This window comes from Eubalaena glacialis, chromosome 3 (genome assembly GCF_028564815.1).
Source record: "Eubalaena glacialis isolate mEubGla1 chromosome 3, mEubGla1.1.hap2.+ XY, whole genome shotgun sequence".
NCBI lineage: Eukaryota > Metazoa > Chordata > Mammalia > Artiodactyla > Balaenidae > Eubalaena > Eubalaena glacialis.
Window position 1 is genome coordinate 187,131,776 of NC_083718.1, and position 16,527 is coordinate 187,148,302.

General features: G+C 44.4%; 1 protein-coding gene across 3 annotated transcripts in view; it reads right to left on the bottom strand.

Annotated features, from left to right (window-relative positions):
• PEX14 (peroxisomal biogenesis factor 14) overlaps positions 1 to 16,527 on the bottom strand; it is a 138,728-nt gene that overhangs the window by 85,093 nt on the left and 37,108 nt on the right. For 2 of the 3 annotated variants that reach the window (XM_061187109.1, XM_061187107.1), the window contains exon 3: positions 2,041 to 2,125. In XM_061187109.1, coding sequence (XP_061043092.1) covers positions 2,041 to 2,125 — 85 coding nt within the window. Of the gene's footprint in view, positions 1 to 2,040; positions 2,126 to 2,644; positions 2,745 to 16,527 lie in introns of those variants that run through there. The other variant, XM_061187108.1, reaches the window with a different exon arrangement.

The window sequence follows — 16,527 nt, forward strand, 5'->3', positions numbered from 1 at the left end:
GTGATTAAGTCCAGTGACTCCAGGTTTGAGTGTGGGGTAAACTCTCTTTAGAAGAAGAAAGGTAGGATGTCTCTCCAGTTTCCTGCTGCCTAAAATTCTAAAAACTCTAGACCACATTAAGGGTCGGGAAGGAATTCTGCCCGCTCTGTACCAACAAATACCCATCTCCTTCAGGTCTTCGCTGCCATGTCACCCTCCCTGAGGGACACCTTCTAATCACCCCACTGAGAAGTGCAACCCATTCCCACACAGCACTGGCTGCGTCTGCCTTCCCCTGGTAGAACTGAAGCTCTGAGAGGGCAGGGATCTTGTCTGTTCTGTTCTCAGTGCAGCGTAAACACTCTTAGTTGAATTAATTAATTGATTGCTGTTTTTTGGGGGTTTTTTTTTAAGGAGCAACAAATAATAACTGTACAGAACAGTTTCTACAGTAATTATTAGCCAACTAAGTCAAAAGAAGTATTATTTGGCCCAGAGTTTCTCTCTCTTTCTTTTTTTCTCTCCCTCTCCCAGTCAGGGATTTATTAAAATTAAACAGATTAGATGGAGCTCCTGATACTCAAACTGCTCAGCAAAGCCTGCAGTGGGGAAGTGCCGAGCAAACACCAGAGACATTTGTCTCTAAATTGCTCTAAATACCTTCTGCAAATGAAATTCTAACCCAGCTGCGTTTGAGAGAAAATGAGGAATAACTGGTCATTGTCAGTGGAAGAGAAGATCAGGCAGTTATAATATTGCACAATATACTGGGGCGAAGGATCTCTCGGCAACCATAGATTTTGTCTCAGGTTACCCCGGGTAATCAGCACAGCTTTTAGGCTCAGCTTTCCCCAGCTTCAATGCTCTGATGAGAGAGCTGAAATCCCTAAGCTTTTATGATTAATTACTCCCCATAGGTACACATATTTCAAGGAAAAACTCTTTTACGGCATGATGGCTGCAGAGTGGAGGGGGCCGGCCAACGCACTCCAAATTTTAATAATCTCCTACTGATGGGGGCAAGCAACACGCCGCCAGGAAGCGCCCAGCACCCCTCATCATCAACTCAGTCACAGGGACCGGCCTTGAGGCTGCCTCTAAACAGCTGCCTGTGAATGAAATGCTTGGGCTGATTCTGCCCAAATCCTGCGAGCGCAGCCCTGGGACCGGGTTCTGCAGCATCACTTCAGTGGGATACCGTGGAGCAGACCTAAGAAATACCACCAAACCACACTGTCTTCTATTCCAGCCACTAATGACTTAAAGCTCAAAACCCAGAATTTGGAGGCCGACATTCCAGTTCCTTAAGGAAAAAGAGTTTTGTTCAGTGGGGGTGGAGAAAACTCACTTCCCTCCCTCATGGTGTTTAAGGGCCTTTAAACAACTTCCTAGCTTTCCAGAAAATTAAACGTTCAAAGAATGAAAAGTCAGATTTCTTTTTTTGTTTGATTTGGGTTTTTTTTTATATTTCGCAAAAAAAGAAACATGTCCTAAATTTCAATAAAACCAAAATAGATTCTGTCTGCTTCGGACAATATTGAATTTGTCAAGATCCATTTAATCCCTGCTTACAGAAATACCATAAAACCAGTAATTTACCACTTCAATCCGTACATCAGACTGACCCCAAGCTTGACCTTAACCTGACCTTGTGTAGTCATCTCATCTCCCTCGTCCTTCATTTCTTTCTTCCTCATTCTTTACTGAAGCAGCTGACCTCCTAACCTAAAGCCAGTCATTCACTATCAGAAGAACAGACCAGAAAGCAGGAGTCCTCCCCAGGCTTATCCATGGGCCTCTTCTGCTGCTGAACGCTGCCTGTGCCGGGCTGTCCTGGGCTAAGTTGTTGGCCTACGTCTGGTGCTCACAATTATTTGAATCCTATCACCTCTGCTCTACTGTAAGGGAAGAAGCTGCATCCCCCCGGGAGGCTCCCCTCACCCCCACCCGTACAACAGTGGGACAGCTATAGGAGATCATTCATCAATACTGTGGCTTCCATCCGCCCTGCCCCCAGCCCCTCTGTGCAGGCCACTGCGCAAGGCCACGGGGAACCTGTACCTTTCTTCTTAAGGAATGCTCTCCTGGTTGCAAGTGGGCTATGGCGGACCCGAGAATTCTGCAGAAACTTCACTGCCGTGGCAATCTGGTAGGGGAGATAAAACAGAGAAGAAAAGTAAACGTCAGTAGTCTGCATTTCAAGATTAAAAATCCTACAAGTTTATCCCAGGTCCAGAGAAATAAGCACAATACTGTGGTCAAATTAACCACTTATTTCTCACATTTAAAATCTGCTTAAATAAAAGACTATGTTGGTTCCCTACCTTCATTGGCTTCCTGTAACTGGTTCTATCAAATCTAATCCCCTCGGCCTAGCTTTTAAGAGCTGCAGTAATCTTTTCCTGTTCTCCCCGTTCGAGCTGATTCTTCACACTCCTCAGCAGGCAGCCCTCCCCTGACCATGCTTACCCACGTCGCTACACCTGTGCCCACACCATGCCCTTTTTCTCGAAGGCCTCCCTTTCCTGCCTCTACCTGTGTAAACATCACACACACAGCAGCAGCAGCACAGCCCTTCCACAGGCTGTGTTAACTCCTCGAAGCCTTCCCTAAATAAGCAAGCCATCTCTGGTCTCCCCACTCTCTTAAATTCTTCAGTGCTTACAGTATGCACCATGTAACTGAAGACACAGTTGCGTTGTCTTCTTATGTTCAGGCTGCTTCCCCAGCTATGCTGCTAGCGTCTGAAAGGAAGAGACCATGCTGTAGAGACAGAGACTGGCAAAGCGCTGAGCGTACACTGGCTGGGAAGGCTTCTGTAAGACACAACACACAGAGCCACTCACACTGGTCCCTCTTATGCAATGGAGCTGAATTCTGAAGAGCCCTCAAAGGACAAAGTTTGGGGTTTCAGGGCTACAAGCTGGCAGACCGACAGATTATCTACCTACCTCTGGTAATGCTACTATTTAATGAAATCTTCCTACCTACGAATGAGCCACGTAGGGGATGGAAGGAAAACTGTTGATGGTGTTAACCTTCACACCGCTCAGCACACACGAAGCGCGTGCTTGCACGCCGCCTGTCTGCTCTCCACCCTGGACACTAAGTCCAACGGGTGGGAAATGCCAACCTGCCCCCGATAGGAAAGGGGCCATTGTAAATGACTGGCATTATTTATCTCATCAAAACCAAAAGAATGATGTAGTCTCAAGATACAGGTAAAGTCAACAGGCCCTGCAGTTCACTCGTAAGTTGTTGAAAGAAAAAATTTCTAAGGGGCCAAATATAAGGACGTTTCCTAAGATCCTTCAAACTAAGGGCAGCAGTTGAACAGAGATTCAAACAGAAAGTACCGTGACTATAAACGTAACACAAGTCACAAATCTCCTCTTCATATTTTATATGAATTTCATCTTGAGACCAGACAGACCTCTCTGGTAACAAAAGACAGGATAAAGCAGAAAGAAAAAAAAACTTCGGGGCAATTCCCTTATATACTTTCCCTGGGATCCCTCCATGGGAGGCTTGCCTCAGACCCTCTCCCTCAAGGACGGACTCAGGTACCCAGACTGGCAGATTTGGGCCTGTCAGTGATAAGACACACGAGTGCTCCTTGAGACTGGTTAGAATCTGTCCAACGCTGCGAGTGTATTACCCACCATCATGAACTGCAGTGACAACCAACCAGTTCTGGACTAGAGAAAAATCGATGTTCAAGATTTTAGAACCCCAAAACTATATACGCACCCCCGAGCCCCTCGACCAGATCTCCTCAGGTTGCACCGAAATCAAGAAAAATCTGACAAACATCAACAAAACAGATGTGTTCTAACGAAGAGATGGGAACGGGGAAAGAAAGAAGAGAGAAAAAGGAAAGGGAGTGGGGCGAAGGAGGGAACGGGAGAGGAGAAGAAGAAGAAGAAGAAGGCAGATGGACGCGCAGAGGAGATGGAACAGAAAGGAAGGCGAAAGAAAACGGAAAGGGGATAAGAGCGAAGGGGAAGTGGCGAAGGAGAAAAACAAGAGGAGGAGAGGCCTAGCCACAGTTACACCACCCAGGCCCCACGGGGTCAAGGCCAATCTGCACAGCTCAGATGCCTCGGGGTTAATCGTTCTTCACCTGGAGAAAAAATACACCTTCAATGCACAAGACAATGATGGCATTTGCATCGTGCGGCAGGCTCCACACGCCCTGGTACGTGTCCCAGGTGTCAGAGGAACTGTGGACAAGCAGGTCTTAAGCCAGAGATGCTGCTGACAGCACAGCTCCTGACATTCACCGGTAGAAGTGTAAACCTTTCCTTCCTCCTTCCAAAATTTTCCATGACAGAGAAAGATAACAGAATCCCACCACTAAAATGCACAGGTTTCACCTTGCTTTTTTAATACAGTCCTTGGTATATGCATTTCTGGTCAGAGAGCAAAGTTCTGATGGGTTTAATGGTGCACTCAATGCAGTGCTTGGCGCATTCCATCAATTTTTTTAAAAAATTGCATCTCTTATTTCTTTAAATACATTAATCAGCCTAGTGTAGGCAAAACGGATCCATCGGACAATGCAATAAACATGAATTATCATCTATCCAACACGCATAATGGCTTAAAAATACATAATAGCAGGTGTAGTTTAAATGATTAGTTATTACACCTGTGGTGGGTCTGATTCAATTGGGAAAAATCATCTTTAATAGGTTAAAAGGTTTAGATCACCATGCTTTCCTTAAAGTGGCTGTAGAGAGGGAATGATGGAGTGCTCTGTCATTAGTAATTCATTTAAGAAAAACGTGGGGGATAGAGCAAAGAACAGCATAAACGAGTGAATCCAATTTAAACATCAGGTAAAGTAGAAAACACCTTTTAAAAAAGCAAGATAAATGAATTTGGAAGGGAGGCGAAATTGACGTATTTATTTTAACGGGAACTTGACAAAGTCCCGGCACACCTCAAACTTGCAAAAATATGAACAATTTCTTTTAAAGTTTCCATTCACTAATTTCAAGCCATATAAAATAATACTGCCAAACACCTACATAAAGTATATTTGGGGCTTGTTTACGTTCCTCTTGATCTTCGTCTGAAAAAGCAGGCGACAGGCAAATCACATATTTAACAGCACCGATATCACTATGCCAGATGCAAAAATATGAAGCATCCAAACTAACAGCCTCAACATAATGTGCTTTATAAGAAAGATACCCAGATATGAAAACCCCTCTCCTTCCGCTGATTATTTCTTCAGCTACTCTTTACTCTTCTCCTCTCCCCTTGTAAGGACCTGGCACTTCAATAGGGCGGAAAAGGGCCCGTCCAGCATAGAATTTTACAAGCCCTATGATTCGCACATAGACGGTAGAAGATTTCCCAAAACCTTTCCCCATACTGCAACGATCTGAACACTCTAGATAACTGACAGTGCCCTCGGTTTGCATCTTTCACTCGACTATTGTTGGACACTTTTCATTAACTTCATGAAGCGATTCAACTGACTCTTCCCTCTGCAGAGGTCCAATACACACAACACGCTTTTGTTGGGTGAAATGATGGGGTGCCTGCTGCTTGTCCTGTATTATCGTTTGATTTTCTAATTAGGAGATGAATGTGACTATTCATGGGTTATATTTGTGCCCAACTAAATTACACAAATTCAGGCCAAATCTTCCGCCTCAATGTCAAAGATGTAAAACGGAGGCGGGAACTTTATGGCACACATTGTGGGAGTGCAGCAAGCCAGGGAAAATTCTGGTGCAAAGCACCTGATGCCGTTGTTGAAGCCACTTGCTGTTGAGTCCGTGATCAATATGGAATTGGCCTTCCTTTCCCCTTCTCTTGCACTAAGGGAGTTCTTAATGAGTGCACGGTGAATTACCAGTAGCTGGTTTCATAAAAATAAAGATGACGAACTCAGAAGAAAACAGAAGCAAAGTTTCTCATCACCCTTATTCCTGTGACCCTCTGTTCCGCCTCCCTCCCTCAAAAAGCAAAATAAAACAACCCTGTCACCATCAACTCCGCAATTTTAGGGAAATTTGTTAATTTTCACCGTTCATCACTTGAAGCTAGAGATAAAATCAAGGTGCAAAGAGGAGTAAATCCTTGCCTTTGCAGTGGTTACACTGGAGTGACTGCCAGTAACCCAAGAAAAAAGGAGGGGACTTCAGGTTGAAAAACACCTTTGGATCCAAGATGATTGGCCAATTGAGAGAAATCTGTGTTTGAGAGACCAGGATTTGTAACTGTATAAATCAATGGAATACAGGATACTCAGGGGCTATCTACGATGAACTATGTGCTGTTAAATGCGTTGTGTAGGGTAAGTAATCCCTGGTGAGAGGAAGCGAGGTTCCTGACAGTCCCCGCTGAAGAGATGCTTCCTAGGTGTTTTCCACTCTCCTACAAAAGACCTGCACACTGTAATCTCCAGAATGCACACTGTATTTTCTGCACAAGGGGGACGGGAGAACAGAGCTTGCCTAATAACGAACCTGAGGTTGGAGGGAGCCTTGGCACTTTGCACCTGACACGTAAACCTGATGCACTGTCTCCAGTGACACATATTTGGAATGTCACCAGTTCCGGCACTCCTGTGTGCTACATACACATCCACCTCCTAAAAATGTGAGCATTCATTAGCCATTTTAAAATATTAAAAATATTCAAAAATTAATGACACTAACAACCAAAGCCAAGTCCTTTTTAACCCAGACAGATCACAACTAGAGGGCAAAAGAAAATGACCAACATGCGGGCCCAAAACCCCATTCCAACACTGCAGCGCCACACGTGCGCGTCTGAGAAGATTAAATTGCCCGTGAAAGGTTCCTACGCTCGTACTCTGAAGTAGATAGATACCCAGAATCCTGTTAACAAGCGTTAGACCAAAGCCAACTTGAGGTTTAACAAGGACTGACTATAAAAGCCGGGCAGTGCCTAGAACGAGAGAACCCTCTTCAAACAGAAATGCTGCGTTTTAGTAAGAAATCAGTACTCTGTCAGGAGTTCCCTGACAAATATGGTCATCGGTGGCACAAGGAAATAGGTGCAAAGCAGCTGTTAATCAGAGAAACACATCGTAGAACGCTGATGCTACTAGCACTCGTGAAAAAATGCAACGGGCTAATTATGAAGCTATATATCTCACTAAAGAGGCCGTGTTCCTTGAGACTCCAGGCAAAGTACTCTCGGATCCAGGGTGCTAGGACAACATAATTCTGGTTTTCTGCATCCAGAATTCTTTCTTATCTGCGGCTGACAGTCCCAGCCAGGCTCACCGTGGTCTCTCACTTCTACCTGCCCTCTTTCTAGGTAGGGAACAGGCCGGGGAGGGCAACCACCTGAAGCAGCGGCATCCCCAAGCCACATTCCAAGATGCTGCACAAGTACATCCAAAAGGTGTCAGATCCTAACGCAGAATAAGAGAAAACCTACGAGTATGCAAAAGAAATGTCAGAATCATCCTTCTAAGTGTGGCAGGAGAGCTGCAGTCAAGGAGAGCTGCCCCTAGCCGCCAAAATGAAAAGAAAAAAAAAAAAAAAAAGGGAAGAAGAAGAGGAAAACAGAATATAGAGACTGCTGCATTTGAAATCTCCAAGGGAGAAAGGGAGTCTGGCAGAAAGCTGCTCTCAGAGTGTGAAATGCAACTCAGGGAAGCCGAGGGTCTAGCAGGCAGGTAAGAGGGGAAAGTTAATATGCAGAGGAAGGCTCGATCAGCCAAAATTCAATACGATCCTCTGCAAGGACAAGGAGGAACAAGGCTCCCCGAAACCAGACTCGTGGGAGTGGGGGGAGGGCACCACGCCCGCTTGGAGCACAGCCACTGGAATGGCAAGAGGGGAATAACCTTGAGCCGGCCGCGCCGAGGCGGCCGCAGCGCGGAGCCAAAGTGCCCCCTAGCCGTCGCGCGAGCCCGAACGAAGTGTTTTCACTCGGGGGAAAATGAAATGTTTTGCAAGATGAAACAGAATGAAAATTGAGGTTTTAGGTAATTACTAGTTGGCATTTACATATCACGGGCTGGTTCAACACCTATTCATTTTCCTCTTTTATTTTCAATTTTTTAAAATTGCTCATTAAAAATGAACAGATGACAGTGACAGGGATTTTTCCCCCCTCTTTCTCCTTCTCTGAGGGTTACAAAATCAAGAGGTACTTTTCACCCGTTTATCTACAATTCACACACACACACACACACACACACACACACACACACACGGAAAGGTATGTTTCATTTACATCAGAGGGGGAAAAGGAGAGGGAAAAGTCAACAAAAGCCAGGAAGTTCAAAAATAAAGACAGTGAATTGTACTTGAGCCAGCCTCCTGCACCTGGGAGAGCAGTGAGCTAGCGAGTGCCCTGGCGCTCAAGGAGTTAACGGAAAGAGCCTCTCTTTCAACTTGGAATTTCCTGGGTTTTGTCATTGTATCCTTCCCATTGTTGATTTGGGTTACAACCCTATACTAATTAAGCTGTGGGCCCTAATTTCCTTTGTTTTACTTTCCTCTGTCCTTTTGTTTTTCACATTAAAGAAATAAAATATCTCTGGTAGAAGTGCACGAGTTGACATGATAGAACACAATATTTGTTAAGGTCTATTGTGTAAATCTGCATGAATTCCACAGCATGCATTACTGACCCTAGTCTCTCTTAAAACACATTGATATATGTAGTAAAAGCCTTTATGAAGAGTGGCAACGTCATATGCACAAAAACTACCTTCCCGAGTGAACTATCTCTGCATGTAAATTTTTCTTCTCAGCCCTAGTTAAAAATACTGCATGAACTACTTGTCAGAATGTCATTGTTTTGTTATCTTAATTAAACTAGTTCTTCCAGAAATGTATGTGGAAATAAAAAGCATCTTAAGCCAACAGGCACTATTTAATACCAAGTGACAGTGATTTTAGGGACACAAGGGTGACTCTGGAGAGTACTTTGGGCGCCAACCTGCAGCCCAGAGGAGCTGGTGCTTGAGTAGCGAAGCCTGACAAGCAGAGCTGCTGATGCAGAGGGCAACCGTAACTACGCCACGGAAAGCGCTGTAGTGCACATGCTGGCTGTAGAGGAAATAAAAACCCTTGTTTCTGGGTTGAGAAGATCAAAGTTCCTTTTTAGGAAAGGCTGAGAAGGAAAAGGATTTTCTCCTTCAGGGAGAAAGAAAAGCAAATTTAAATGCCTGTCCCCATGCATCCCCACCTGAATTTAGATAGCAGCCCCTCTAATTTTTGATGCAACCAACAAAGCAGTTACCCAAAGAGGAGAGAAAAAAAGGATGACATTTGCCTTTTCCTTAGCTTTGAAATCCAACTGGCAGCAAATTGTTTGAAGTCCTGTTTAGAGAAGAAACCGTAATAGCCTCCATACTGAAAAGAGGAGGAAAATGCCATTATACACGGATCACGGTAGCAGTGACCTCAGCAGAGAAGGCAAGCGAGCTGGCTGCAAGTTGGAGGGGTGGCGGGCGTGCCAGGAACAAAAAGAAAAAGGTTTATGTGTGCCAGCACTGTGTGGCAAGAGTTGGGTGCTCGGTCCCAGGAGACACCAATAAAAGGCAAGGAGTTCGATTTCCTAACACGGTGCCTTTCAACAGCGCGTTGACTGCTCCTTTTTTCCAGTTTCCCTTGCTTTTGTATTTTCCATATTCTTCTAATTCCCCTGCCCTGTTAAAGAGGAAGCAGAGAGCACCCAGGCTTCATGCTGTAAAATTAATGAAGGTGTCAAGCTGTTAAGCTGAATCACTCCAAAGGAATGTAATGACTCAGTGTCCAAGATGCTCCCTAGGAGAACTGTGAGCTCACTCAGTGGCGGTGGCTGGTGACTCCAACACTAAAAATACGTAGCAGACAGTGCCCAGGACCTTCCTAATGATACCACTGCCTCTACTTCCTAGTCCCTTTCTCCCCACCACAAGTTGAATTTGATGCTTTCCGAAGGTTACTTCTCCCAAACTCCAGCACCTTCGCATGCTCAGCAGACGAAGCTTCAGTTCCCACTTCTTCTGAAGTCAGGCCAGACAGAGACTGGTAAAGCTCTCTCTAATCGTGCACTATTGAGATGTGGGATGACTAGGGAGGGGACGAAGATGGACAGTGGCACCTTCACGTGTCAAGGTATCACTGGGGGTTAGACGCTGAATAGGTGACCACCAGGTGGTGCAGGGCGGGGTCCCTTCACGATGGCTGAGCACCTTCTGCTCTGAGGGCAACAAGATGGGCTCCTGGATTCCAAGGAAGATAAGCTCTGGATCAGGGAATTCTGTCTAGCATCCCCCCACACAGAGCAAAAACCTAAAACCTTGAGGAGTCGCTAAATGGCACTCCTACCAGACATCCTACAAGAAAGTTGGAGAAAGACTAAATGTTAAAAAATAGATTTGAATACCAAAAAAGTAGTAGTCACAGCCCAGAAACAGCTCGAATCCAAAAAGATAGCAAGAAAAAACTTGGAAATGACAAATGTGGGTAGCCTTTAAATCGTCTTCAGATCCTCTAGAAAGCAGAAAAAAAGCGAACAATTAAGATCTGCTGCTAAGAGAAGACCACCAAGTCCTGGTTCCTGCTATTATCTTAGATTTTTCTATGGCCTGAGGGAAAAACTAGAAGTACGAGTTCCAAAGGTATGATTCAGAATGGAGAGAAAGCTGGCACTCAAAAATCTTCAAATTTACAGTAACAGGAATTAGAAACTGTTTCTATTCAAACAGTCAAATGAAATCAGCTCCTCTCAGGGGAAAGTCGTCCTCTTCACCAAGCACACTGGCCCCTGGGAGTGCACAGGAACAGATCCTCTGCCAAGATAGTAAGATCAGGGGAACCAGCTCTGGCAGCAAGTGGGGTCACATCCGTATGAAGTAAGCTGGTGGCCAGTTCAACTGTCTAAAACAGGGTATCTAACATGGGTCAGGCCTCTCTCGCCGACTTCAGGAGTAACTCATCCACACGAGTGTAGCACAGAGAAGCAAGACAAGCCATGCCTCTGACACGGATGATGAATGAGTCACCGCTTTTTACACATCTTTCGGAGGCACTGCGATAAGGACTGTGGAACTGATTCTTGTACCCATTGTCAGATCTGTACCCACAGACTGTCTTTAGCACCAAGATGTAAATTTGGAAGAGAATCTGAATCAAGAGATATCAGTCCAGTCGCCTCCTCTGATAAACCCCAATTTAGAAATTTTTAGCTCAGCAAAAAAATCCGCTGCACACAGCAAGAATTAAATGGTAATCATCATGGCTTTGAACCATTCAGTAACCTTTCACTAAACACCATAAACATTCCTATTATCAACAACCACAGCTTCCAATAAACAAATACACTTTTAAAAATAAACGATTCAACAAAGGCCTATTAGACACCAGAGCCATCTTGGCCATGAGGCTCTCAGTACAGGTCTCCTACCGCTAACAGGAAGATAAAAAGGAAGGTCTTCCTGCCCTCCATCTGATGTTCCTAGCAATCTTGGTCACCTAAAATGAGCATGTATTTTACTTACCATTAACGCAAAACTTAAACAGTTTTCACCATTAAGCAAATCCGTCCTACTGAGCACCCTCTTCCTCCTCTAAATCAATGGGAACTCATTTCTAATTCCTTCCAGCTCTGTCTGGGAAACAGAGAGAGGTTCACTTTTTGTTATCGTTAAGGATTAAGAATCACCATCCTGCTTTGCAATCTTCTTGATTCTCCACATCCCAATTGTGCTAGGGTGAAAGACTTTGAGATCACAAAAATCCCTACATCTCCTCAATTTTGGCAAAAGCTTCCTGAGACATCACTCATGGTTTTCTGTTCACTGTCCTTTCTCTCTCTCTTCTTGCCTGTTTAAACACATGGACACAGAGTTATTAACTTTTACAGGAAAACCAAATAAAATAATGTCGAAGCAAAAATGCGGTGATGTCAGGCTGCTGCTAGCACCATTCATCTGTGGGAATCTGATTAGCGCTCTAGTGGCAGAGCTACCTGGAAAAGTGCTCACAATCAAATAAAAAAATGATACCAAAACATTAACCTGATGGCTAAAAACTCCACATTTAAACAGTTAAAGTAATAAAGGAGCTTTTATTGAGTATTTTTTATATTTCATTATGCCCCAAATTGACGAGGACTCCCGGATACATTTTCTAGACTTTTGGTTCCTCAAATCAAATGCTCTCTTGGACTTTTTTTTTAAACTAAAAGGAAACAGCATTTCTTGTAAATTTGAATGAAAGGATTAAAGCTTCTCCTACAATATCAATATCAGCCTTGAGTGCAAACACAGCCAAACACTGCAACAAACAGAAGCCTTTTTTGGTTTATGTACTTTTTTTTTTTAATATATTTATTTATTTTATTTATTTTTGGCCACGTTGGGTCTTCGTTGCTGCGCACGGGGGCTACTCTTAGTTGCGGTGTGTGGGCTTCTCATTGAGGAGCACGGGCTCTAGGCACGCGGGCTTCACTAGTTGTGGTGTGTGGGCTCAGCAGTTGTGGCTCGTGGGCTCTAGAGTGCAGGCTCAGTAGTTGTGGCGCACGGGCTTAGTTGCTCCGTGGCATGTGGGATCTTGCCGCACCAGGGCTCGAACCCGTGTCCCCTGCATTGGCAGGTGGATTCTTAACCACTGTGCCACCAGGGAAGCCCTGGTTTATGTACTTTAATCCTATACCTGCCCACAGCCAGCAGAGAATTTTCCTCCATGATTTTACCTCACACAAACGCTCTATTTCCTCATTCATACACATTTTGCTCAAAGTTTGTAGGGAACAGGGACTTCCCTGGTGGTCCAGTGGTTAAGACTCCAAACTCCCAATGCAGGGGGCCTGGGTTTGATCCCTGGTCGGGGAACTAGATCCCACGTGCATGCCGCAACTAAGAGTTCGCGTGCCGCAACTAAGACCCGGCGCAACCAAACAAATAAATGTTCAAAGTTGGCAGGGAACAGAACGTGGCAGAGTGGCAGGGCAGAAAGCGGGCCGGGTCTCAAGAAACCTGCATACCAAGTCCAACCCTGACGCTATGCCCTCAAACCTGGCCCCTCACGCCCCTGCTCTGTGCCTCAGAGTCCTTCATTTCTGTAAAATAAGGGCTTAAATAGATGGCCTTCTGGACCCTCCAAGCTGCATCATTTCATAATTTCCAGTTGACTCCAGCAGGCAGCCTATGATACCTAGGCCAGGGAAATGGGCGAGGGTCAAGGACCAGAACCAACCATTTGGGAGCTCGGCTCTCCAATCTCACCCAATCAAAAAAAGGAGAAAACCAACAAAGAAGGGGAAGGAGAGAGGGAAAGAGAGAAGAAATCGCTGTTGCCAAAAAAGAAATGACAAATTCCACATATATTACACATAGCAAGGATTTATTCACACTACTTACTATTTATTTCATATACAAGCTTAGTTAAATGGTGTCCAAATCACAGAAGATTAAAAACCGCAAATGAGAAAGGAGAATTGAGCCAGCTAGTAGGAGATACTCACAGACCAAAGACCAGATAGTGAAAAAAGCCTAGCAACAAATGTCAGGAGAGAATCATCTATGAAAAGCAAACAGAAAACTCAAAAAGTTTATCAGTCCGGGGTCATTCGGCACAGATGGAGTCATTCAGAGGAGGGGCAAATACACCACAGATCTATATTTCAACAGGTTTTGAAAATAGAGCTACACTTCCAACACAATATAAACATGTACATCTAAAATGATGATACTGAGTCATCAGGATTAAATTATAGTCTACTCTGCCTAATAAAGCGAGAAAGCATATAACCCATTTTATGTAATTCCCAGCCAAAAGTTTTAAAGTGTTTTGTTTTGTTTTCATATGGATCTCGATGGCCATCTGGAAAATGTGGCTATCCAGAAGGACTTATTCCAGGAGGGTGGCAGAGATGGTGGCTTCCCTGACCTGAACAAAAACAGTTTTTATTCAAGTTAGTTAAGAAGCAGGAAGCCAAAGATTAAATAATGAATAGTTACTAAGCATTCACTGGGTCCACACAGCATACCAGGCACTTAAAGAACCAAGAAGAACAAGCAAAGATGCTGCTTTTGCAGTTACAATCTAGGACAAGGAAAGCCATCCGGCTCCATACATGACCTAGGACTCCCCTCTTCAACGACCTTGACAAATGATCAGTGAGCCTCCACTCAAATGCTTATAATGAACAGAGAACTCACTCTCTTAAAAGATGATCAATTCATTTTCAGGAGTCCTTCTTTAAACTGAGTTGAAATCTGCTTTCCTGAACCTTCTATCCATTGACTCTAGTTTTCTGTAGGAGAATACTACTAACTGATCCACTTTTTGAAATAATGCTGGGTAAGGAATGAGGATAGGCCTCTGTCACTTGGCTACCTTTTCTATAAAAGCATTTCCCTTACTCTGCTTATTAACTAAATGTGAACACCCATTTCACTGTATAACAGTTTCATGCTCTTAAGCTTGGTAAGAGCAGCCTTGCCCTTTCTGGGAGAGCCAAGGCTACACCTGTAATGTCAGAATGCATTAGCAATAATAAAGGCCACAGTAATGCAAGAGACGACTTCATACACACGTCATTCCAGAATGGCTAAATTCAATCAAATACAGCAGTGCTTCCTACAATGCTATGATCACCGGGGCCAGCGCGTGTGACGTGGGCCCACTTACTGGAAGCCGCTGGAAAGAGAAAGTGAGCGCTCTGCTTTGAGACTGTAATGGACAGAGTTTTTACCAGCCCATAAGTGGTTTGGCATCCTTCTTTCCCAGGAATTACCTAGAAATTCATTTAACATCTAAAGACTACAAATGAAACTTCAGAAGGCTAAAAGTACGTGAAGAAAAGGGCAGAGGGGCTCGTATTCTCTCACCCTCATCTTTAAGATATATGATCCTTATGGAGAGAAAAGTAAACTCCCAGAAGGTGGTAATCAAGAATCAAAGCCAGGGACTTTCCAGGTGGCGCAGTGGTTAGGAATCCGCCTGCCAATGCAGGGGAGACGGGTTCAAGCCCTGGTCTGGGAAGATCCGACATGCCGTGGAGCAACTGGGCCCGTGAGCCACAACTGCTGAGCCCGCGCTCTAGAGACCCCGAGCCACAACTACTGAGCCTGCGTGCCACAACTACTGAAGCCTGCGCGTCACAACTACTGAAGCCTGTGCGCCTAGAGCCCATGCTCCGCAACAAGAGAAGCCACCACAATGAGAAGCCCGCGCACCGCAATGAAGAGTGGCCCCCGCTCGCCACAACTAGAGAAAGCCCACGCACAGCAATGAAGACCCAACACAATCAAAAATAAATAAATAGATTTATATTTTTTTTAAAAAAAGAATCAAAGCCAAAGATGACCTGGTCTTAATTCTAACTCAGTCACTAACTTCTTCAGTAACTTTCAGAGAGTTGCTTACCTTTCCCGTTTCTGCTTCCTCATCTGTAAAATGGAACTATAACCGCATAGGGACTCACCGAAGTGTTACAGGGAATAATTAGTTAGCATTTATATAATACTTTTGATCTTCAAAGTAGCATTATTAGACTATAAAGTAGAGTAGACGTGGTTTGAAGAAATCTTTTTAAAACCTAAAATAAAGTATGCAAGCAAATTCAGAGAAGCAAAACAGGCTGACCTCATCTCCCAACAGCCAGATCCCTTTACCCCCATAGGCAGCCATTTTCTGCCCTAATCTGTACTTGCATGTAGAGACAATGGTATAAACCTTTTATTGGGAAAACTGGAGGAGGTGGAAAGAAGAGAGAAAGGAGAAAGAGAAGGTTAGAGGAGAGGCACTGAAGAAAACATAAAAGGGAAGAGAGATAAGAAGAGAGAAAAATAAGGGGCAAGGGGCTTCCCTGGTGGCACAGTGGTTAAGAACCCCCTGCTAATGCACGGGACATGGGTTCAAGCCCTGGTCCGGGAAGATCCCACATGCCGCGGAGCAACTAAGCCCATGTGCCACAACTACTGAGCCTGCGCTCTAGATCCTGCGAGCCACAACTACTGAGCCTGCATGCCACAACTACTGAAGCCCACGTGCCTAGAGCCCGTGCTCTGCAACAAGAGAAGCCACCGCAGTGAGAAGCCCGTGCACCGCAACGAAGAGTAGCCCCGGCTCGCTGCAACTAGAGAAAGCCCGCGCGCAGCAATAAAGACCCAACGCAGCCAAAGATAAATAAATAAAACAAATTTTAAAAAAAAATTTTTAAGAAAGGGGGACAAGAAGGGAATAGAAAGCAGCAAGAAATAAAGAGAGGCAAATCCTAACCCCTAGAAGAAGAGCAAAAACAGGAAGAGAGGAAGACAAAGAAAAACAAAGAGAAATGGAAAAGAAAACTTCATTAGGGAACAAATATAAAGTGTATCCTGTTTTCAAAGAAAAAAGAAGGTTAAATTTTTCTTTAAGTTAATTAAAAAAAAAAGCGGAGGACAAAGAGCAGAGGATAGAGAAAGAGAACATCAAGCTTTAAAGAGTATGTCTGGAAACCAGAAAGCTGGAAGGGAAATCATTAGCAAGTCCACAGTGCGTCTACAGTGATACTGCGTGGATCAATTCATTTAACGCTGCCCTGTACATTTACAGAAAAGTACCTTTG